Consider the following 24,713-nt stretch of genomic DNA (forward strand, 5'->3'; position numbering starts at 1 on the left):
TGGGTGTGGCAGTGCCCAAGATCACCCCTTGGGTCTGCCTTTTCTCCTATAGAAATTGAGGTGCACTTGGGTGAAGTAGATCCCTTCAACATTGCACCCACTCTTCCTAGGGCAGTGGGTTTGAGTAAGATCTTGAGGTCAGGAGCTTTTGGGTTGATCTCCCTTCCCCAGAGCAAGTTGGCAGGGTCTGTCTTTAGTTGCTCTTACATATAACAATTTAGGTGGGCAATAGCCACTGATAAACAAGAAGCGATAGGTGAGCAATAGTCATTGATTAACAAGATCAGTGTGACTGGAGCATGACTGCAGAGCTCTTTCCTTGACCTGAGCTTTGATTACATTAAAAAGGAGGATTAATTCAATCAGTGGGATGAAAGGCAAATCATTGTTAAACATTGGGTAGCCTGAAGGTGCTGACATCTCTCAATCCCAATAGCACTTATTTAGTTCACCAAAGAAATATATATCTATATATCTATGTAGCATGCATGCATGCAAACAAACCCACCCTCCACATTTCCCCCTCTTTCCTGTGAGGGGGGAGGACGAGGAATGCTCTCCATGAAGTAAGAGCCCCCAACCATACTATTGGAACTTTTTTTTTTGTCTTCCAAATGGGAGTCTCAGGAGAGCTTAAAAAAATTAAAAGGGAGGAGGTTAAGAAAGGAGGGGGCGAATGAGAGGGGTTAGATAACCTCTGCAATTTTATTGGCTGCTACCTTGATGGCTGGAAGTTTGAGCATGCCCATTGGATGGGTGTATAAAAGAAGGGACAGTGAGCGCTCTCAGTCTGTCTCCTCAGCTGTGGAGCAGTTAATTGAGGCTCTAGCTGCTACTGGGAAGCCCCACCAGCGCTGCCTCTGGAAACCAGACCCACGCAAAGAGGCAGCAAAGACAGACAGGCAGACAGAGAAAGAGAGACAGAGAGAGGTGGTGGCGGTGAGGGAAAGGAAACCTCTTAAATATATGCAGACAGACAGAGATTTCTCTTTCAAAAAAGGGACTTGCTATACCAAATACAGCCAGAGAACCCAGCAAAGCAGCCTCACGATGTCAAGAGAGCAGAGGAACCACATGGATGAATGCTACAGCCACCCAGCCTTGTTCCAAATCTGCACGCAAGAAGTTGAGAGCGGCGGCAGCAGCAGCAGCAGCTGTGGCAGTTCAAAGGTAAGGGGAAAAACAAACCAGCCGAGACTTATCTCCCGTTTGCAAAGCAACCGGGCGGACGGAGGGCAGCGAGCGGGAAGGGTGCAGGGCGCGGAGGGCAGAGCAGCAGCAGCAACAGCATCTCGGAGTAGCAGCTCTCCCCGAGAGCAAAGCTGCCACATTCGTGCGGTTTTTCCCCCTGGGATGCTCTTTTTTATTTTATTTTTGCGCGCTCCGTCTCTTTCTCTCGCTCTCTCCCGTCGCTCCGTGGGCTCTCGAGTTCACCGAAGGACACACCGATTGCAGAAAAAGAGAAGCCAATAGCTGGAGTCCGGCCGGAGATGGGGAGCCCGTCTTGGAGGAGAAGCACAAAAGTTTCTGCGCTCGGCTCCCGAGAGGGACGCGAGCACTTTTCCAAGTCCTGGGCTCCTTTGGCCACCCACAACTTTGCGCACTCTGCCTCGGAGTTGTGCGGTCCGTCTCCCCGCCCCGCCGCCTTGCACACCTTTTTTTTTTTGTGAGGCGGTTTTCCCCTTCTCGCAACGGCTGTGCAAGCGTTTTGCAGAAAGTTCGCGCTGCAAAGGGGACCGGCTGCACGGAGCGAGTTTGCATACTTTTTCTTTTTTTAAAAAACCAACCGTACCGCACAAACACACACAACTTTCGGTGGGCAGACTTCGGGTTAGCGGAGCAGTCAAGAAAAACAAACCCCCTAAGACCCCCGTTCTGCAATATTGGCCTGGGGACGCTAGAGGGACCCCGAGGGGTGGGTCAGAGTCCCCTGTTTTGGACTCCTTGCAAAGGTTTGCACTCTTCCAGCTTTTGCAAGCGTCCAGCTCCGGGAACATTCCTGCGCTGTAGGGGCTGGGGGCTGCAGGACTGTTAATACCCAGAGCGATGAAACGGGAGGCAATTTCACTGGGAAGGGGCTGGTAAATCTCACTTGAAGGCGCGGGCTGCACAATACACAACGGAGAGTTAGATCTGTCAAAGGAGACTGGAGGCAACCCTCCACTCCTTCGTCACTTTTATGAATGGAGGTGTTGCTGCTGGCCAGAAATTGTTTTGCAAAAGCTGTGCGCCTCGTTTTCTGCCCTTTGTCATTGTTATTACTGTTGTTAGTTTTTAAAAAGCAACCTAGGGACATTTTTGTATGCCAAAGGTCTTGATTGCATTTATGGTGCTTTGAAATTAAATAGCCGGTAGTCCTCAGGTTGTATGTGGACCTTTTGGGTGGAGAACCGAAGGTGCCCTTTGTATTTTGCCTGTGGAGAAGTGTCTAGATGAAGTTAGGCGTAAGTTCTCCTACATGTGATTTGGAGATCTGGATTGCAATTCTGTGCACAGGGACATGTAAGGTCATGTACTTGTTTGCTGGACGGAACACTAAGTCGTGCTATTATTATTACTGGTATTATTATTACAAAATTATTGCCTGCTTTTCTCAAGCTGCTTAGAAGTGGGGAGGGGGTGTTTGAAGATTTGTGCATTTTGTATGAAGAACACACAGTTCCTTAGTCCTGGCAGTTAAATTCACTTCTTAAAAACAAAACTACAGCATGTTAGGTCTCTGAGGGATGAAAACAGAAGGAGGGGGTGGGGAGAAAACTGGAAAATAAAGCCCAAAACTGACCGAGAGTTAACTGCTGGCACATGGCCTTCTACTTTGTATAGATTATTCTTGTTGTTATTCCCTCTCCTTTTCCTTTCCTTTCCTTTTCTTCCAACTGCTTTCCCCAGAAGTAATTGTTTTTGAGAAACTTGGAAAGGTTTTAGCACTCTGATGAGCTGGAGGGATTTGGGTGACCTGAGGAAACTGTAGTTTTCAACATAACTGTACCAGCAGATGTGTCTGAACCGCTTTCAGCCAGGAGTACGCTGACAGGGTTCCTAATCTGTGGCTTAGAATGCTGAGTGTTTAAAAAGAAGGGAAGGAGGAAGGAGGAGTGGGCGGGGGAAGGTTTGCATCGGTGGTTTTAGCTGAGATAGTCGTAGGGAGAGAAGAGAGCGATGCTTCAAACTCTGCGGCTGGTGCCTCACTCTGCCCTACTGTAGACGACTGTTTACAACTCACTTCAGCACCACTAGTGTTTGTCAACAGTTGTTCAGGTTTCGGGTTTTTTCTTTTTACCCCAAGAGATTTTAGCCAGCCGTGGCACAAAATACTGTCTCGAGGGGAGACAGTTGAGTTGAGGGGTGTGTGAGGGAAAAGGGCTTCCCTTTGCTAATATCCAGATCTTTATTGGGGAACATGCAGCGTAGCTTCTTGCAGAAAGAGACATCTTCTCCGCAACTTTCTTTAAAGTGAAAAGCTGTTTACCTGTGGTTTGCACAGAAGGCTGTTACTAGAATAGTTCTTTCTGACCTGTTGAGTGATCTACAGCAGCTCAAGGGAGATCAAGGGGAGTTTACAGTGCCGTCTCAGGCAGCCAAAAAGCACTCATCTTTTATGGTGCAAATATTTTCTTAAGCTGTCTGTGGAATGGGTACAACAGAGGCATTGCCTGCGGGGAGTAGGGGCGGGGGGGGGGGTGACTTGTGTGCTTTAACTTGCCGTTACTATCTTGAAATTCTGTGCTGTGGCGGCTTTTAGACTGGCTGTCTTATTGTGCCAAGACGTTTACTCGGCAAGAGTCTGCTTCGTCAAGGAGTGAAGTGAGGAGGAGGAGGAGGCTGTGAAACAAGAAGCTTTCAACAGGCGGGAATTTTGTCTTCTTGCAGGGCTTGGGAGAGTTAGCTACGAATTGCCAGGAAACAGAGCAAATTTGAAATCTGTTTGGGGGCAAATTGCGTGCCAGTCGACTCCAGCTCACCATGGACTTTGCTTGCAAGGGAGAGACGTATCCCCCCCCCTTTCTTATTGACTTCAGGTTTTGGAAGCAAATGCAGAAAAGGAAAGGGGGGAAATAAAGAAAGTTGTTAACCTGAGCAACTGAAACTGATCAGTCACCTGGGTGAAGACGGACTTTTAAATCTTCCTTTTCCTGTCTCCTGCCAGATGCCTTTAGAAAGATTGTTCCTGTTTTTATTTAATGTACTAAATCTCCCCCCCCCCGCTGAATACCAAAGTTCAAGCAATACTCTTATTTCAGTGGTAAATGTACACAGATTGAGGCTTGGTGCCTGAATATGATGTTCCTTTGTGGCACAGGAGCTTTCCGCTAGCTGCATCCCCTTCCCCACTATCTTGTCTTAAAGCAAAGGACCACCTGAAAAGATGCACTGAAGACTGGTTGTGTCACATCCATGCCATACATTTAAAGCTCATGGTTTCTCCCCAAGAATCCTGGGAACTGTAGGGTACCCCTCCCAGAGCTACAGTTCTCAGCACCCTTAACAAACTAGAGTTTCCAGGATCTTTGGTTTTCCAACAAAGAATTTCAGAGGCATGTTTGGGATGTGTCCTCAGTTTAATGAGACTACAAATGGACTCAAGTCAGACATGCTCATTAATTTCAGTGGAACTACTTAGAGCATCCTTCCATTTAGCTGAGATTTCTGCATTGCAAGGGGTTGGACTAGATGACCCTTGGGATCCCTTCCAACTCTACAATTCTAAGGTTCTATGAATACAACTCATTTTCATCAGACTCGGTTGGCTGAAGTTTGCTTTGGTTCTACAGGGGTATGTGTGAGAGAGGTTGCAAGGGAGGACCAAGTTATATATAACTGAATGATAACATATATGTAGCTTGTGTTGGTGCAGGGAGAGCCAACCCCCAACACTTTCCACATCTGAAAGCAAAAATAATCATCTGTGTTCTTCCAGTGTGATCTGTTTTCACCTTTTAAAAAAATGGCATTTTGAGGGCCCTTCAGATAGGACTTATATCAGGAATGGGAGGTGCCTTATGGCCCGCTTGCTGCTGCTGGACCTCAACCCTGACCATTTGGTCTTGATGGCTGAGGCTCAAGGGCAACAGGAGGGCCACGGTTCATAGAATCATGGAATCTTCTAATTGTAGAGCTGGAAGGGACCCCAAGGGTCATCTAGCCCAACCCCATACAATGCAGGAATCTCAACTAAAGCATCCATGACAGATGGCCCTCTGTCTCCCACCCTTAAGCCAGCTCAGGTGAAGCCAACTTAAAGCAGCCTTGCAAATCAGTCCACAGACCTTCCTAGGAGAGCTGTCACTTGGAGAAATGTTGGTCAGTTAACAGCATGACCTCTTTACTCGTTTTATTTTGATGATGTTGATTTATTAGTTTATATTCTGCTTAATGCCAAAATGAGTTTCTGTCTGGTTTAAAACTATATAATTTGCATAGGAATTAAAACAGTAGCTAGCTCTTTTCTTAGTTTTAGACTTTGAAACCTAGAGGCTGCACACATGTCACTCCAGGCACCATCTCAGAAGCAGCTTTCCCTCCTTTGTGAGAAAGGAGGAGGGATGCCTCCTCTGATAGGTATACACATATGCCTGCATTGATAATTTATGGCATTTATGACCTGAAACCACCATAACATCCATGCCAGCTTGCCTGCAGGCTATTATGACTTGGGATGCTGGTGACAAGGAAAACAGCTACGTGTAAGCTAGAACAGAAGTGTCCAGTGGAAACAGCAGACATAAATTAGACCTCTGATTTCTGATATTATGCTTTTGGGGTATGTGGCTTTGCTGTGGAGCTTTACCATACCACACTCCAACATACTGAAATCCAGGGATACATAATAAAAGTTAACACCTCTGTGCCTCTTGCCTTTTATTTTTATCGTTACCATGCTAATGAACTTCTGTTTCAAAGCTGCCTTTTTTATTGTAACACATGGAAAGGTTCTTTCCTGTACTGGCAGTATGTACACACACACACACACACACACACACACACACACACACACACCACAATGGGGAATTCAGTTATTCAAGCACTACTCCTTATGTAGCTAAATCTGAATTTAAAATAAATAGATAAATTATAAGGGAACTGGAATTGAAGGGTTGGAAATCTAAACAGGAACAGCCTGCACTACAACATTTTGTTGAAGTTCCTGTGTGCACCTAACCAATTAAGATCATACAAGTACAAGAGTTAAGAGGCAACTAGATGTAACTGTAGCAGGCCAACGTGACAGGAGCAGGTTGCCATTGCTGCTCTCTAAAAAGGTGGAGAAACACCTGTAGGCATACAATGGGAAGCTAGAGAATCTTTTCCCCACCTATGTTCTCCCCCTCCCCAAAAGAAGCTTCTTCCATTTCCTCCCAGCTGAACCTGAAGTACCTCTACCAGGAGAAAAAATAGCTGATAATTGAAGCATCCTCTTCCCACCAGCCTATCCTGTGATTTTTAAACCCTCTCACCAATGGCTTTATAGGAAATTGGCACAACACACTCTCTGGCCCATGACATTCAGTAGGCCCCTTAATATACAAGGCCAGTATAATATTAACAGCGGGGTGGAATTCAATTGTGGGGGACAATTTCAAATGCAAGATTCAGCAAGTCAGCTCTTGAATATATCTGAATTATAACTGTAAAAAAAAAGTTGCGGCTTTTATGTGTGCTTGCTACATTTTAAAATGAAATGAATGTATTACAGTGTTACCAATCATGAGGCAAACAGGCCCCCTTTGCTCCACTTTGTTTTGGTTAAAGCAAAGGGATGTGTTATTTTGGCATGCACAGCTAGTAATATAGGTGCTGTACCCACTTCGTTGGGAATAAGACCCATGGAACCTAATGGGCTTTATTTCTGAGTGGACTGGTATTGGTTTGCACTGTGAATTGTATAGAAATCACTTGGCATGTAGAACCATTAAGCTGCTCTGAGATCCAGGTACTATTGAGGAATGTTCCCATGTGGCCTGTGCTGCTTTCTCCCCATGCCCTTCCTTAGAGTCAGCCCTCTCTTTCAAGGGAGCCTCAGGCACACAGGAGGGAACTTAACTGTGTTTATTTCCACCTTTCATCAGCCCGGACCTGATGGCTTTCCTGTGTATCCACTTGAGACAAATCCACAAGGTTGGAAATATCTAACTGAGGCATTTGACAAGCTGTGGCCATTCGTCTTTGATGCTGCACCCTTACCAAGGTGCTTACCCTGAGTCCAACCTGCTCCCCGAAACAGCCAAGAGAGTGGAGTGTGGGCTCTGGCCTGAGTGCTTAGGGGCAGGGATGGATAACCTGGCGTCAGATGTTGCAGAACTACATCACCCAGCATCCCTAATCATTGGCCATGCTGGCTGGTACTGATGGATGATGGAGTCCCAGCAACTTGTAGAAAGCCACAGGGTCCACATGTTGTTGCTGGGAGGAGCAGGAGAGCTTGGCAGCAAGCAGGCCACATGGCAACACTGGCTCTTAAGCCTCCTACTAAGCCCCTGTTATCTCTGCTGCCCCATTGTCTCTGGACTCCTGTGGAGTAAACACAAAGATGCAAGGTTGTTTGCAGAAGATTCATCTGGGGATGGGAAAGAGCAGGGAGTTCAGCACCCTGTAAACAAGGGTGTTTTTTTGCTCCCTTGCTGTTCTCAGCCTGGTCTCCTATTACATTGGCCTCTGGTGGTGAAGAAGAGAAGGGGGGGAGGGTAGGAAATCTGCCCAAGGTGAACATTGCTGAGTTGTATCTGAAAAGCGCAGCATTTAATTGTGGGAGGAGAGATCACAGGATGGGATCATGCAGGGCGTCCATTTTGGTGCTGGCTTAGGTTGCAGTACAAGTACCATACTCCCCTTTGCGCAGCGTTTATTTCAGGATGCTTCAGAAATGGCTCTCCTAACAGAAACCACCAGCAAGAGAATAATGTAAGTGTAGCTTGTTCACTTTTGGCACTTTTGGGGAGGAAGGGAAGGAGCTATTGTGAGGAAGAGGGAATTCTATTCAAATGGAAAATGGATCAGTTCTGTGGTGAGGGGAAGCCATTCTAATTGCAGTCTGAACATTATCTGAAATTACTGCTGCTGATGACAAAACAGTTGCTTCCTCCTCTCAAGGTGCCTGCATTAGCTCCTGGGCTGTGGCTTGGGCAGGAGAGAATAGTTTAATAATGGGATCAAAGGATAGAGTGGAAAGTTGGTTACCTAGAACCAAGTTCTCTGGCTGCTCACTTAAAAGTACCATTGACTTCCACTTCAAGAGAAAGGTGGAGATAAGCTAGCAGACAGAATATGTGGCGAGAAGTGAGGAAGTGGGGGTGAAATAGTTTCTTCATTTGGGTTTGCATTTCCCCACTTGCATTTTTCTATGCCGTTATCTCTGAGTTTTGCCAAGATATTGTTATGAGTGGGGGAGTCTGCATTGTTGACATGCCAAGCCATTTGTAGAGCCACATCACCTGCCTCCTAGAATCATAGAATCATAGAATCATAGAGTTGGAAGAGACCACAAGGGCCATCGAGTCCAACCCCCTGCCAATGCCTCCTGTCATTGCAATGCCCACATAGCGTGGAGGGATAGCGCGGGAATGGCCAGAGTGGTGCCTGCAGGTGAGCCCAGAGGTCTTCTCTGGTGCCCACAGGGTCTTTCCTTCTCCCAAGTTAGGCTTGAAAGAAGCACTCTGTGGGATTGGCTAATAGTCTGTTGGCCAATAGACTAGGCTGCAGTGTGTGCTTGGTTACAATGTATGTCTGCAGAGATGCCTTCCCACCCCCCAAATAACTTGTGAACTTCAGACGCGAATTCCAGTTTTGAGGCTTCCTGGAAAACACACACACACTTGTTTAGCCAGTTTGTCAGAATTAAGCAACCACTTGTGGGCGACTAACTGTGTGACCAGGGTCAATGACAAGGTGGTTAAACTAACAACATGAGGCAGAAGTTAATTGGGAGCTGGGATTTTTGGTTGTCCTTACGGACAACGGAACACAGGACTGCGGCCTACACATGTGGCCTACAAGATGAGCCCAGGTAGGCTGGCGGGACTTTTGCTTCATCTGATGCAGCGTAGGTAGGGCTAGGGAGCACAGGTCACTACTTGTAGCTCACTGGGACATTTGGGACCGTGTGGCAGAATTTCTGCCTCTACTTAGCCTCTGAGTTTTGGGCAGTTCACCAAGTCACTTGTTGGCTTCCCACCTGTGGCATCCACCGCCACACTCAGGATTTCAACTTCTGGCATGTTCCCGTGGACAGCTGGAAAGGCAACACGGAACTCTGAAAGCTAAATCCTGTCCTTGGTGATGGCTGCACTTACAGGTACCCATATGTTTTCCCCTGTGATGCAGATTGGGGCAATGGTTTGTTCTTAACCAGGAAAATGGCACAGAGACCTAAGCCCTCTCTTCCCTGGCAGTACAGTTAACATCCTTCCCCTATTCCACAGCTACAGTCACAACACAGGAGATCCTGCTCACAGATCTCTATTTGCAACAATATCTCCTTTATTTTCTTTAAGAAATACTGAATCCCTAGAAGGGGGAAGGGATAACAGTAATCATACCTGTAATATGGGCAAATACTGTATAGAAAAACGCTAAAACAGTGCATTGCAAACACCTTGTTACTGGTTGCTGTGGTTATTTCTTTGTTTAGAAGCCTGGATAGTCTGCAATACTTGCACCTTCCAGAATTAATATAGGACAGGCTAAATCTATACCATTGATTTGGACCAATTGCTTTGAGCAAGCTGAGCCTCTCTCTGTTTACAAAAATCACTTAGAGAGGCCACTTAGCCACACAGATGCTTGCATGCAGTACTGCATGCCAAATCACAGCAGCTCTCTAATAATGAAGGAAAATCAAATCACCATGTGTTGTAAACTGATAGGTGGTGTTGGTTTAGACTCGACTCAGTGCAGTGTTAACCATTAACAGAGGCAGAAGATGTTGGTAGCATGCACACATTAAACCATTATTTCATTGTGCTGTTTCCAGACTATATGGGAGGCAAAATAGGGGAACTGCAAAGGTTAACATACTGTACCGAAATAATCACAAATATATTTATCCCTCAAGGAGCTTAGTTGTGTGATCCTAAAATACTTTGGACAGACACTGCTTTCATTAATAGATTTCATGACCTACAAGTTGACGCACACTCCAATTTATTAAGATCATTATTCTGGGTCTAAAGGGGAAAGCATTTTAAGATTTTTAATTCCAAGGTGAATCTTATGAAACAGCACTTGATTCAAGACCAAATCAAATTGTTTTGAAATAATATACCAAACTACCTTTGGGCCATCACTGTGTTGCTCCTGCCTAGTACAGCAATTATTTCCCTGCATCTGCATTGTGGGACTCCTCCACTGGGGACTGAGTAGACTGTAAATTACTAGAAAGTTGGTAATCCAGGATAGGTGGTATGGATTAATGGATAGAAAGCCGGCCTTGGACTCTGTCTAGGGTCACATTAGAAAGCTTGGGGCTAAGCCAGGAATAGATTGAACTAGATCACTGGTGGGATTCATTCCAACTCTACGAAAGGTCACCCTGTCTGCCTTGTGCTGTTGTGAATGATGACCATACGTTAGCTAGACTTTCCAAAGAACAGCAATGCTGTCTCTGAAGGCGGTGCTAAGTCTGGTTTAAAGTTGTCCAGAGCAACAGTCTAGCAATTAGGGGAGCTACATTTGATAGGTCAAAATACCCACTTTTGAAATTTATGATTGACAAAGAAGGTGCCCTGATTTCACTGAACAGGAGGAGCAACGTGTTGTTATAGATGACCAAGTATTGTTTGAGGACAAGCTGTTGTTGAATTGGTTTTTACCAGGTGTTGCTGTACTTTAAAAGAGCAACAGATAGTTTCATTTTTTTAAAAAAATAACTGTACCAAATAACTTTTTGCAGCATGCCACAAATATAATTACACCCTTTAGAGCTCCTGCTCAAAAGTAAAGAGATGTCCCTCTTTACTTGTATGCCACTAAAGACTTTTATCAGTTGACACATGCTTGGTGAATCATGATATTCATAACACATTTGATTGGTGCAGTTATTATCGTAATATGGTTGTTTTGTGCTATTATATACTTGTATTTTATTGATATGGTGCAATATATTGTTATTGTTTATATTTGTATATGTCTCCAGTAGACTCTAAAGTCATTATATGGCACTAATTTTATATATATATATATATTATATATATAAAAAACCTTTATTTTGGCATAGAAACTTGTAGCCTTTTTGGGGGAGGGAAAGCCAAATGTTTATAGTATGGTGTACCTCCACCACAGGGTCTGGACCCTGACAAACTTTTACACTCTCTCTTGTTTGGAAATGCAGGTAGCACTTCTGTCCTAGCCGGGGCCCCATCTGAACTATACATTGAAAGCAGTATCATGCCACTTGAAACAGTCACAGCTTTCCCCAAACAATCCTGAGAAGAGTACAGTCGTACTTTGGTTCTTTCTGGGAGTCCCTTTGACTCCCAAAACTGTTCGAAAATGAAAACACGGCTTCTGATTGGTTGCAGAAGTGTCCTGCAGCCGATCGGAAGCTGCACCAGACGTTCGGCTTCCGAAAATTTCTTGAAATCTGGAACACTCACTTCCGGTTTTCAATCATTCAGGAGCCAAAACGTATGAGTTCCAAGGTGTTTGGCAACCAAGGTACGACTGTAGGTTGTTAAGGGTGCTGAGAGTTGATGGAAGACCCCTATTCCCCTCATAGAGCTTCCTTCTTTCCAGGGTACTCTGGAAATGGTAGCTCTATGAGGGAAATTGGGGTCTCCTAACAACTCGCTGCACCCTTAACAAACTACACACCCCAGGATATTTTTTTGGGGGAGGGGGAGCCATAACTGTTAAACTGATGTGATACTGCTTTAAATATATAGTGGAGATGGGGCCTGCCTTGTATCTGGACTTGGGGGCCCTGCCTTGAGTCCTTCAGTGAAACAACTGTTCATCGCCTGGCTTCAGTTTTTAAAAGGTGAACTGAAGTGGCTGCAGTGAGCTTTGCTATGTTGGTTTCATCAACGTATGTTTTATGGCAGGAATGTGGAACCTGTGGCCAGATGTTGTTGGACTCCAACTCCCATCACCCTGGTGGCTGGGCTGATGGGAGTCAGTCTTCTATCAACATCTGGAGAACTGCAGGTTCCCCATCCCTTTTTTATGGTATTTGTAATGTGAGCTGCTTGTGTATTGCCCTATCCTTGGCGTATGTCTCTTCATCCCCATTGTCAATCTTGTCTGTTACATTTGACTCCTGATAGGCCATCCAGAGAGAACTGCAAGAGCTGAGGGAGGCATTCCCTTTCCCATCAAGAGATCTCTCTCTAGGCTACCTCTCTGTTCAATATAGAGGTGTTGCTTTTTAGCTGACAATCGGGGAGGCCATTATCTCATTGGAAAGTCACTTGGGGCAATTTGATGCTCAGGACCTGAGCTCAAAATTAATTAACTCTCAAAGCAAGGCAGGGTGTCATTTCTTCCTTTGCACTGGAAGAACTCAATTTTGGGAAAGGTATGGTGGGAAAAGCCTCAGGCAAATGATTTAGTATGGATTGCAGAGTTAATACTAATATAGATTATACAATATTAATTACCTGTGCTTTGTTGGGATTGCTTTGGTATTCAGAATAAAAAAAGACCAAAGACACACACACACACACACACACACACACATTTTGCTACTGTATTCTGTTTTCAACATTTCACAGCTGTTTGGATAATATAGAAGGAACCGTTCTGTAGCCATTCTTAATGCCTTTGAACATGTGTCTCTTAGGTGCAGAAGATGTGCACCTCCAGGAGGATACTGCTGCTTGCCCTCACCTTCCTGGCCTACACAGTGGATTCTGTTTCTGCATATGGTGCTCCTGAAACCCTCTGTGGGGGAGAGCTGGTGGACACACTGCAGTTTGTCTGTGGAGACCGAGGTTTTTACTTCAGTAAGTATATTCTTTATGCACGGCCTTTGTTGACGTTGTTTTTATGTGGTGTATTTCAAGTTCTGAAAACATATACATGAAATACCATCTCAAAAGAAGCCCTATAAGGTAGGCCAGTGCTATCTTCCTATTACTGGGCAATGTGACACTAACGAACCTGTATTCATATGTGAATAAAATGTAAAAGTTGAAATCCTTTGCCCACTGACCTGGGACTAAGCCTCATTAAACTTAGTGTGACTTAGTTTTGAATAGACATGTGCAGGACTGTGCTATTAGTTCTCCAGCTCTCCTGCGCTCATTTTCCTCTTACAGCTCATGGGTCTGTAAAAGGTCCTTCCTTCCCTTGTTTGCTGAAGACCTATGTGTCCTGAGGGAAGGCAGAAGCGAGGGAGATCAAGCCAGGAAGCACACAGACAATGGGCTCCTGGTAAAACTGAGAGTCACCACTGGCGGACTTTGGGGTCTCAAATTCACACACCCTGTGCCTCTCACCTTCCATTGGTCATCATAATGGTGGCACCCTTGAGGCTCTGTGCCCAGTGCAACTGAACCGGTTGAGCTCCCTTAAATCTGTCTCTGGAGTCACTCTACATTTTACATCATATATTTTTTAGTGTTTTAAAGTTGTAAATGCCCTTAGCTGTCTTGGCAGAAAGGTGGTGTATAAATCCAATAAAATAAATAAGAAACGAGAAGCAATTCCATCCCCGCCCATTGTTTACCTCTGGCAATGCTGTAGGTGGTGATGCCCTGCTTTATGGAGCTTTATTGCTTTGCTGTTGACCGGAGACACAGAAGTTCTGTGAGACATGAAGTCTAATCCCATGGATACTGCAGCTAAACTGCTTAACCTAAAATGGGACTGGGGGTTATCTGAGATAGATCCCTGTACCATTTTGAGTCAGAGCTGCATTTGAGCAAAAACACAGCTTACCTGGTTTCAGAAGAGTTTTGCTTTGAATTCAGCCAAAGTTGAACTCTTTACGCAGCAAAGAGTGCCCACTACCACCAGAAACTTACATTGATGGGTAGCCACATACAATCCAATAATAACAATACCATCCTTAAATCAGTACTTTGAAACCATCACCTAATTTCCCAATGAGAAGTCTTTAGTGAGCAAGGAGTTTTCTTGCCCAAGGACAAGTCCCTCCAGCACACAAGATGATGGGGTCTGTGGAAGTGTTCCTTCAGTATAGGTTGGTTTATCTCTCAGAGCACCAATGCGCTGTGCTGCTTATGTCATTTACCCTTGCAACCACCACGTGAGATCGTTTGTGATTGCTGAGAAACTGGCCACTGTAAAGCATTTTTTTTTAGTCACACAGAGGATTAAAAAAATGTGTTGCTATGTGGGAATCCGGTTGCATTGCATTCTTCTGCACCTTTATGCTTCTGTGGCATTCTTGTATTCATGGTGCACTGGGAATGATGAAAACGATACTGGAAACAATGAGGATGCCCCCCATGGTATATTGGTACATCAGTCTGCACATAGAGCCCTTTTCATGCACTGGCCACTCTTAGCCCACATAGCCTCATTATATATATATATATATGTGTGTGTGTGTGTGCGCGCGCGTGTGTGCGTGCACATTGCATTGCATTTTAGAAGTGCATGGATTGGAGCTAGTGGTTGACATTTTGAAAGATCAATGACTGAGCTCAAAGCTTGCCTACAAGCCCACCCACTTTGATTGGGACACCTTGCCTTTTAAGCCGAGATGTGATGTTGCTTTCTGGTTGCAAATCAGTGAGGGAAGCATGCTCAGCACATAACCAGAAGCATTCTCCAGTTGCTTCATATGTTCCCAAGACGGAACTCTTGGAACTGAATCTGGGTTCCAGGACATGGATCCCTGACTTAATAACTGGGTATAATTTATTCTAGAGTTATCATAGAAATGACAAGCTTTTTTGGCAAGGTGGGGGGGAGGTGGTCAAGGATACAGAAAATTAGAGTGCTCGTCAATGAGGTCCAAGTGTTCTGCTGCAGTAGGAGAACAGAGGGTAACTTGGAGCACTTTAGCACAGAAAGACCTGCCAGTGTTTGCTGCCATAAACTAGACAGGAAGCATAGTATCTACCAGAGTCTATAGTAAGAATGCTGCGCAGCTCATTGTCCTGTCTGGCATCAAAAGATGTCCTTCCCCTACTTCCTATGTTGTAGTAGGTGGTCTGAAGTCTCCTCTGAAAACATTTTTAGAAGGGAAGTTGCTTTTTAGGCTCTCTAATCTACCACTATGTCCGAAGGCCCCAAAGGTCAGGAGCCCAGCTGAGGCAATTCATCATAGTCCTATTGAAGTCAGGCTTGCACTGAGTCCTAAGAGAGTTTGGCTCTCAGATGTTTTAAGTACCATTTCTTTCTTAGTGGGGGTGGGGATGCTGGTGGCGGCGCTGGAGAGAGGGGCTGGAGAGCTAAAAATACTCTCTGGGTAGGGCTAGGAAGCAGATACTCCACAAGAAGCCTAATTAGTATTTGTTTTGCACAATGTTTGCAAAACTAGTCACTTAAACTGCTGCAAAAATGTATGAAAGGTGATGCTGCAGAAGGAACAGCTCTTGTTGCTTCCATATACCAACATCAACCGTAGACACAGAATCCAGAACACTGATCAGCATTTAAGGAGTTCTTGTATGTATGTATGTGTGTATGTATGTATGTATGTATGTATGTATGTTTGATTATATCCCACCTTTCCCAGATAAGGAGCCTAGTGTGGCATGTGGAACAGCGGCTAGTACTTGGAATAAACATTTTAGCTCTGAGGGGATTCCTCTCCACTCCCACCCAAAACATTAAATCCCTCTCAGAAATTGGTAAGAGAGACCTGAATCTTCCTTCATGGACTAGAAGAGAAGAGGCGTCTGATTTCTGTAAACAACAGCTCCTGTTTCTTCCTTTCCAACAGCTGATAAGAATTTAGCTCTTTCCAGCCACTTATGCTGACAAAGCACATTCTCTCTCTCTCTCTCTCTCTCTCTCTCTCTCTCTCTCTCTCTCTCTCTCTCTCTCTGCATCCTGCAGAATAATACTAGGAAAAATAGGGAGGGGGGGGAGAAGCTATTTTGGGGGAGGGGTTTGGAACAATGGCTGCTGCTGCCCAGCCATCTGACAAAGGACCACTTGTTGGTGCCCACATTCCTTTGACAGGGGAAGAGAGGATTGTTTACACCCAAAGTCTTCTTCCGCTTGACTTGGTGCTTGATTGATCAGCCAGAAGTGGTGGTTAGGGGGCGTGTGAGGAAAGCGGGCACAGGTTTTGCTGGATCTTACAATTACTCGGAAGTGTGGCACATAAGTCCCTATATGCAGGCACATACACAAGACACTTCTTCCTTGGTACGCACATGTGCATTTGCAATACAATCCCAAACAACATTGCAAGCACAACATAGGCTAGTTGCGATTCCTGTTTGAAAGGGGGGGGAGTGAGGGCAAATTAAAACCCCAAGAAGGCAAAGGGGACTCTGATTCTTCAGCAAATTAGTGTCTAGCCACTGTGTCCGTGTCTGTCACCTGCTGCTGTGTGGGTGCAGGATGCAGAGGCTGTATGTGCTGTTGAATGTGACCTCCTGGGTCTTTTCCTGAGAGGAAGCTCAAAAGATTGCATGACAGTGGATGGACCAAAGGGGCCCAAATATAGCTTACTGCTGAAAGTCAGCCAGCTTGAGCCTGAGTGATCTCTGGCTGGGCGACGTCCTTCTGTACGAGGCCCCAGTAACACCTCTCCAATACGAAAGCAGCCTTCATAATGAAGGTGAGTCAACTGAAAGGAGAAGGGACAATTTAAAGGAAGACAGCCACCTACTCTCTGATGCGAGCTGGCAGGGTGGGTTAGTGCCTAAGCTGTGGAGCAGAAACTGCCCAGGGTCAGATCTCATTTTGCCAGCAAGGGAGCTTTAAAGGAGTTCTCTCAGCCTCAAGGAGTCAGCAATGTGTGTGTGTGTGGGGGGGGGGGGCAATGCTGGCCTACCTTACAGGGCAGCTGTGAGGATGGATGAGCTGGTGCAAGTGTGCTTTGGACATCTGAGAGTTGTATATATGATTGCCCAAGTACTTTTATTACTGTGTGCTCGTGTTATAGACTTACTTTGTTTCATCTTCTCTAGTTAGCAGCAAAATCTCAGTTGTCTGCATGTGACTCTTGCATCACAGACTAAGCTGTTGGGAAACTCACCGCCTGACAGTGTGTATACATGACTGCATTCTGGAATGAATGCTCAAACTAACCAGCGCTATTTGTTTTTTGCCCCCCCCCCTACTAGAAGTGCATTGCTTTAATTCATGGTGTGCAGAAATAGTTTTGATATAGAATATCCTTGCTTGCTTCCCCCCCACCTTTTATTGGGGTGGGGGTGGGAGTCTTGTATTGAAGGGAAGGATATACTGAATTTTGGACAGTCAAATCCCAGTCCAATTATTTAACAGGATAATTGGATAATGTGGCCTATCCTAGGAAATATTTGGCAGTAGCCATGAAAGAGAAAATAGCAGATGACAGATATAGAAAAGTTAATTCATTTCAGGCCAGGAAGACAGAAACAAATACCCGTAATAGAAAGCATACTGGAATTTCTCATGAAATGCCATGATGCACATTATATTTTGACCTGCAGAACAGTGGACACAGAATTGAGCATGCGTCAGGACAGCAAAGAGACACTTAACTCTAGCATGTTGATACAACGTACTGTACATTAAAATGAAAGGATCTTGTTTCCTGGAATGCTGAAAGTTGCGTATCCATTAGCAGCCAAAATTCCAGCAAGGTCATTTTCCCTTGCTGTGTTTCAAATCACATTGGCACATCGTCTACACATCAGTATGGTGGAATGTGTTTCCAGATCACCTGCTCTCTGTCCACATGAATGAGCAGAGAATGGGCACGAATGTCTTCCATTGGCTTCTGTTTTCAAATCCAATTGAAGCTGGTTTGGAGGAAAACACATCAAAATGCAGTATTTCTCAAGAAATTACAGGACAGATGTGGCTGGTGGCTGGTGTCATATGTACACAGCTTCACAAACCAGCGCACTGGCTGCAGAGGTAAAGGGAACACGTACAGAGAGACCAGCTAGGAATGGTTTTTTTCCCTCAGGACTATCTCGCCCATGAGGCAAGGTGAGGCCACTGCCTCAGATGGCAGAATCCACAGGGGCAGGAGATCCTGATGTAGATCTTTATTCCCCACCCCACCCCACATTGCTCGTGATGTAGATCTTTACTCATTCCTTCTTTCTTAGTAAGGAGGGGGCATTTTGTGCTTCACCTCAGGGGCAAAAATGCCTTGGGCTGCCCCTGAGGCTCCTATAGTTAATAGTTGAGTAGAAGAAGAAATTTCACTCTTCTGTGCAACTGTTAAAACTTCAGGAGTCTGGCCACTCTGATATTTGGCTACTTAAGAAAAGATCTGCACTGAGCAAGTTAAATGCAGCCCATGGACCCTGATAGACACACTCTTGTTGCTATTGTTGTTGTCGTCATCTTTATATCTGGCAGGCAGCAAAAAGAGGTTCAGTGAGTTCTTGATGAGCAGCCATTGCAGAGTTGAAGTTGCAGCTTCCCACACTTTTATGGCATGCCAATACTTTGCTATAAAATGTGGGATTGTCTGTAGCATTATTTTGTACACTGCTCTGGCCCTGATGGCCTTAGGCTACAAAGTGGTTCATAAATACATATTTTTGTGAACCACTTGGATGAGGTCAGTCTTAAAGAACAACAACAACAACAACAACAAAAGATTAGCACCCTGGTCCCCTTTCCCTCCCTTTCTGTGTTAACTAACCAAGAGCACAACACGCACCCCATGCTGATGACTGGGGACAAGGGGCGGGATGGTGCATAGCCACCTCTCTGCCAGCCTCTGTCAGTGGAGAGGAGTGCTACCAATGGAGGGGGCTATCTTTGTGGCAGAGTCCACAGCTTTGCCCAGCTTGATGCAAAGCTACTACTGGGGGTTCTCATTGGTAGTAGGCAGTAGAAAGTGCCAGAACAGGATGACTGAGGGAAGAACACCAGTGGCTTTTGAACTGCTGTGTCCAAAGCCCTGTAGATCCTGCTCTCTAAGCCCCATAGCCATGCCAGCTTGAACCTGGTGTAACAAAAACAAACACCAACCATTTACACCTTCTGCCTTGGCTGGCATGAACTGCTAGATCTTTGGATGTAGTGGTGGATTTGCTGCTGTCTTTTCAGGGTTAGGGTTGCTTTTTTAAAATGTGCCATGTGCAAATAAATAAATGCTCTTAATTTGTTTTCTAACTTTAAGGTGGCATTTCTGCTATTACAGGTAGGCCTGTGGGCAGAAACAGAGGAAGGCTCAACCGTGGCATAGTAGAGGAGTGCTGTTTCCGGAGCTGCGATCTTAACCTTTTGGAAACTTACTGCGCAAAATCTGTCAAATCGGAGCGTGATCTCTCGTCATCTTCTCTTGTAGCCTTACCAGCACTGAACAAGGTAAGTGGAGATGCTATCTGAGTAACAGGAGGCATTTTAGCATTGGACAACCAGGAACCCGTATCTTTAGCATCTGCTGCTTTTGCAGTTGCAGCAAAACAGTTTTATCTCTGCGTGAGGTGCAGATAATGTCTTACACACAAGCAGATCAAGAAATTGCTGGGGGTGGGAAAGAAAAGCAATATAAAGCAAATGTGTATATCATTGTTCCTACTTTATATACACCATAAAGATAGCAGGGCTTTTTTTTCTAAATAAACATGCACAGGATTTTTACTGTCAGTGAGCACTTGTTGATAGGTCATGGGAGAAATGCTACTGAACAGCCTTCCGAATGTGGAGTTCTCCTGTTCAGGGTGCCAGTGTGTCAGCCACTCACTCTCTCTTCCAAAGGTTGCCAGTCTTTTTCGCCCAGTGGGTACCAATCAAATAGTACAGCCATACCTTGGTTGCTGAACAACGTGGAACTTGTACGTTTCAGCTCCCAAACGATCAAAAACCGGAAGTGAGTGTTCCGGTTTTCAAAAGATTTTTGGAAGCCGAGCATCTGGTGCGGCTTCCATTTGGCTGCAGGACGCTCCTGCATCCAATCGGAAGCTGTGCCTTGGTTTTTACACAGTTCCGAGAGTCGAATGGACCCACGGAATTCATTCTGTTCGAGAACCAAGGTACAACTATAGCTGCTATTGAGTGGGGTGACATTTTATGGTGAATTTAAACTGTGGATATCTCTATTTCATTGTTGCAGCATACTGATGTTCCACTTCCATTTCTCCCCCTCTTGCTTTCCTTTAAGGATCCCTTTCAAAAGCCCTCTCATGCCAGGTACTCAAAATATGACATATGGCAGAAGAAAGGTTCACAGCGCCTTCAGAGAGGGATTCCCAACATCCACCGGGCCCGCCGGTATCGATGGCAAACTGAAGGACTGCAAGAGTCTGAGGAGTCAAAGATCCATCGCCCCTTGATTGTCCTGCCTACCCAGAAGCCTCTTGTTGTGCAAACCACCACCTCAGAAACATTGGGCAGCCAGAAGTGAACTGTGATGAACAATTTCCAAAATGGACTCTTTATTTTTTATTTCCTAGGCCTGGCCTCACCCTTTTCTCTCTCCCAAACCAAGGTGGAGGGGTGAGGGCAAATGCCCTTTCACACCAAGGAGTAACCACAAGGGGCACCATTAACACCAAACAACTGACATAGAAAGAGAAACAGGATTACAACGTTGGCGGTGGCAGCAACAACATTTCTGTGGCATTGTCTTTTAAGTATTTTTTGTTTGCTGGTTCTTGTTCCTTTCCTACCCAGTATTCTCAGCCTTTACTTAAAAGGGACAGTTAAGGCACTTGAACTATTTAATATTGGGCCACTGCCTGTCAATTTACCAACCAATGAAGACAGAGAAAGAGAAAATAATGATATTGAAAGAAGCCCAGTTTATGTCTGTATTGACAATAAAAGTGAAGTTGGGGTGGGGGGTTGGAGTGGAATATCTGAAGGTTTAAAATTTTGGCCTCATTTTCACCCCACTAGTTTTTTTTTCCTTTGGAAATCACAAGTCTATAGTATGTGTTTGAGACTTCTTCTTCATTTTTTTCCATGTTTTAAAAGCCAGAGAAGAAATGATGAGGCCCACTACCTTTTTTTAAATTACACAATTCCAAATGTACTTGCACCTTTAAAAATCACCGATGAAGTGAGAGTGTGTGAACGTTAAGTTCACTTTAATGGAGGAGGCGTCTGCATTGCACATTTGCCACAGATTTAGTTGAATTATATAAGATATATATTATATATAACTTTTTTTGGCAGAAAAAGCACTATTTTTAATGGGACCATTTGTGTGTGTGTGTGTGTGTGTGTGTGTGTATGTGTGTATGTAGTAACTGAAGAGGGATTGTAATGTTTAAATGTTGTTATGGTGCTAATGTAAGTTGGAAAAGCGGAAAACGAACCCAGAAAATTAGAAGAGGGTGGGGTGGGAAGGACAAGATCTCGAATACTGAACTTGAAATTTTTTAGCTTTTCGTTTTAGGAAAGTGTGATAAGTGTGTTCTTTTTTTTTCTCTTCTGAAATATAGCTTGGTCATGACCATATGAGCTAATTGCCTTTCACTCATATACACAAAATGCATGCACATGCAGAAACACAATAATACATCTATATGCATTTTAGATCAAAATATTTTTTTCTTAAGTCCTTCACTCATTCCCTGATACCCAGAGCATGCCAAGTGCAAAAGGCATATGCATGTGCTTTGTGAGTTACCTGATTCTGTTCCATGGAAGCAATCATTGTACACAGAGTACTCATTTTTGGCTTTTGCAGCCTGAGAGTCACCATCCTCCTACCGAGGTGTTTTAAATCAATTTTCTGGCCACCTCTGCTATCTTCTCTCTGATGCAATGCCATTTTTCTGGAAAGCGACTCTTTGCATCTATCAGGTTTGGCAAGAGCATAGATTTGTTGTTGCCCAATCGAGCCTTATTAGGAGAAATGGCTCAAAACAATTGACCATCTCCTTATCTTGCTTCTGCTTCTGCTTCCTTCTTCCCTGTCAAAAGGGGAAGGTGCAATTCTTCTGAAGGCTCTCTTGCGCCATCCCATAATGACAGCAATAACAACCACTTAAAGCACCAAGTTTCCCCTTTCCCTGCTAGAGTGAGGGAGAGGTTTTGGGGGGAGGGGGTTAGTACAAAAACTCCAGAGGAAAAGGAGGTAACCTAACAGATTTGAAGGAAAGGTTGTTCTTCACTGCCTCATAGGGCGTGAGGGACAGGAGAGAGTTGATGCATCAAGGACTGGAACTTTTAAAACCCAATTATCTGCTCAAAACTCAAGGCTTAATTGGAGAGGTATGGAGAAGGTGGTATAAAAAAATATAATCAAATGTTCTACAGTCAATCACTTGGCTCATTTAGAACCATAAGAGCAATGCCACATATAAATTGCATAGAGAAAGGGGAACATCTTATCAGTGCTGTACCTGCTTTGCCTTATATCTATATATATACATTTAAAGAACATAAAGATTACTTGAATTTTTTTTTGAAGAAAGGGTAAGGTTTTTTTTTTTTAAAAAAAATGTTTTAAATTGTTACCTTGCAATCTTGAGCCATGAAACATTTGGGGATTTTTTTTGTTTGTTTGTTTTCCATGGCCCTGCAAACCACAAAAATATGCTCCTTAATCATTTATGAAGCAGCGGGGAAATACACAGCTCAGATAAAATGTTTTGGGGTTGGGTGGGGTGGAGTGGGGAAAACAAAAGAGGCTTTTTTTAAAAAAAAAAAAGTTTCCAGCACAGAAGCTTTCATAGAAGCTCTTTACCAAAAGTCCCCCTTTTTTAAGGTGACAAGTAAAATAGTCGCTCAAAGATGATGAAGCTTATAGCTTTCTATATATGCTTTGGTAGAGGGAACAGGGACGATCATTTTTTTCGAGAGTGAGGAAAGGACAAAGGGAATTTTATATATAGTCTGGGCTGAGTTCTGCAAAGCAGTTAAGTACCTGCATGCTTTGAGCTTATAGCATATTAGTCCAAGTCAGTGGAATGTCCACAAAATTAATACATACTCAAGTGCTTGTCAACTTGTGGGTGGGAGGCGAGGAGTCTCAACAGACAACACTGAGTGAAGGGGCCCATGTAAATGTTCCATGAAGGAAAGTGTATGTTTATAAATTGGCTTTGGAACACTTGCGTCTTGCAGGCTGGTTCACTGCCCCCCTCACAGTTGATTTCTTCCCCCTCCACCTTGTGTAATCATTTACCTTAGTACCTGGTAAAGTTAAGCGTTTTTATCATACTTTGCCAAAACTTTTCAAAAAGCAAAGCAAATGTAAATTCAGGGCCCGATCAATCAACATGTTAGGCCCAAATTCCAGGATAATAAATCCCAGGAAGTTTAGAATCTGGGTATACTCTAGAGAGGCATATTTTTTGAATGAGTGCCCACATTGATTTGTTTGAATTAGATCCAAGCCTAAACTGTGCACAGGAAGTAGAGCTGCGTATTATATAGACAAGACTTTCCCCGAACATGATCAAAACTTATATAGCATCTTGGCTGTTGGGCTTTCTTTTTCCAGGCTTGCATGCACTCTCTTTAATGCTTCACTCCTATGTGTGCATACTTTGGTTCCTTCCGAGTAAACATACATAGGCCTTGGTCTGCCTGCTTTATACAAAAATAGTGGCAATGCAACCAAAGGAAATGTGTTCACGTACTGGGATAGTTGAGTACACCCTATGGAACACTCAGTTGGTTGTTCGAATCACCCAGGTGCCTTGGGAACTACTAAACTTACAACACTGTTCAACAACCTGCTGACCCAAGAGACCTACAGAATCTGTACTAAGGCATGTAATGTTTGAATGAGTGGTTGATGGGTATTGATGTCTTCAAGCCTTCTGTTGCAGTGAGCAAAAGTGTAACTGATTTTGTGAGGTTGCTCTTCCACTACAAGCGTAATCGTGGAAATGGACCCCTGCTGAAGAGCAACCAAATCAAGGATGGCTATTTTTTTCATAGTAGAAGCCTGTCTGAGCACAACCCGCTAGGAGTTAGATGTAAAAATACCTTTATCGGTGTAACACAACTGATTCTTGGGGCATTTGTCGTTTACAAACTAGTGTTTTGTTCTGGGGTGGTTTTTTTTGGGGGGGAGGGTTAAAAATGGACACACAAACATTGCTGAAACACATACTGGTCTGTTTTCTTCCAACCTCTGGTGCAAAGCCACAACGCTTGAGGGAGGGAGTCTGGTTCCCCCAACTGGTTCCACAGTCTTACTGGCCCATAGAGAGCTTCATCCATTTCATCCTGCCTGTTTGCAAAGGCTCAGACTTTTGGTGATGGACCTAGCTGCCTCTGCACTAAATGAAGGGAAGAATTGTATTTGTTGTTTTTTTTTAAAAAAGAAAAAATGTTCTTGTTTTTTTGTCATATGTATTATTGTCTGCTCAAGTTTTATATGGCGGGGAGGGAGTGGGGAAGGGGGGGATGGGTGTTGATGTATCTTGAAATATTTCACTTGTGTGCACTCAATATGCAAGAGTCAAACTGCCCGGATTATGCACCTATTGTACTTTTCATTCGTAATACAGTATCAATAAAGCAATCGGCTACAATGTTCTTCCGCCTCAGGTGGCTTTCTGTAAAAATTGTCTTCTCTTTAATCCATGCAACTGATCACGCCCCACACTTCTTCCAAACACCTCAGGCCTTTGTTGGGGCTGGCTTGCTGGCCTGACATGTTCTTGTGCCTTTTAAGTAGTGGTTTAAAGATAACCATTAAAATGGAGAGCCAG

The 24,713-nt window shown here is 44.4% G+C and overlaps 1 protein-coding gene across 1 annotated transcript; it reads left to right on the plus strand.

Moving 5' to 3' along the window:
* Positions 1-787: 787 nt before the first annotated feature.
* Positions 788-24,537, plus strand: IGF2 (insulin like growth factor 2). Its single transcript, XM_081213878.1, has 4 exons — positions 788-1,170; positions 12,773-12,935; positions 19,235-19,401; positions 20,198-24,537. The coding sequence occupies exons 1-4, from the start codon at positions 967-969 to the stop codon at positions 20,438-20,440; spliced, it is 777 nt and encodes a 258-aa protein (XP_081070004.1). The 5' UTR covers positions 788-966; the 3' UTR covers positions 20,441-24,537.
* The last annotated feature ends 176 nt before the right edge of the window (positions 24,538-24,713 follow it).

The sequence above is a fragment of the Podarcis bocagei genome (genome assembly GCF_964188305.1).
Source record: "Podarcis bocagei genome assembly, chromosome: 1".
NCBI lineage: Eukaryota > Metazoa > Chordata > Lepidosauria > Squamata > Lacertidae > Podarcis > Podarcis bocagei.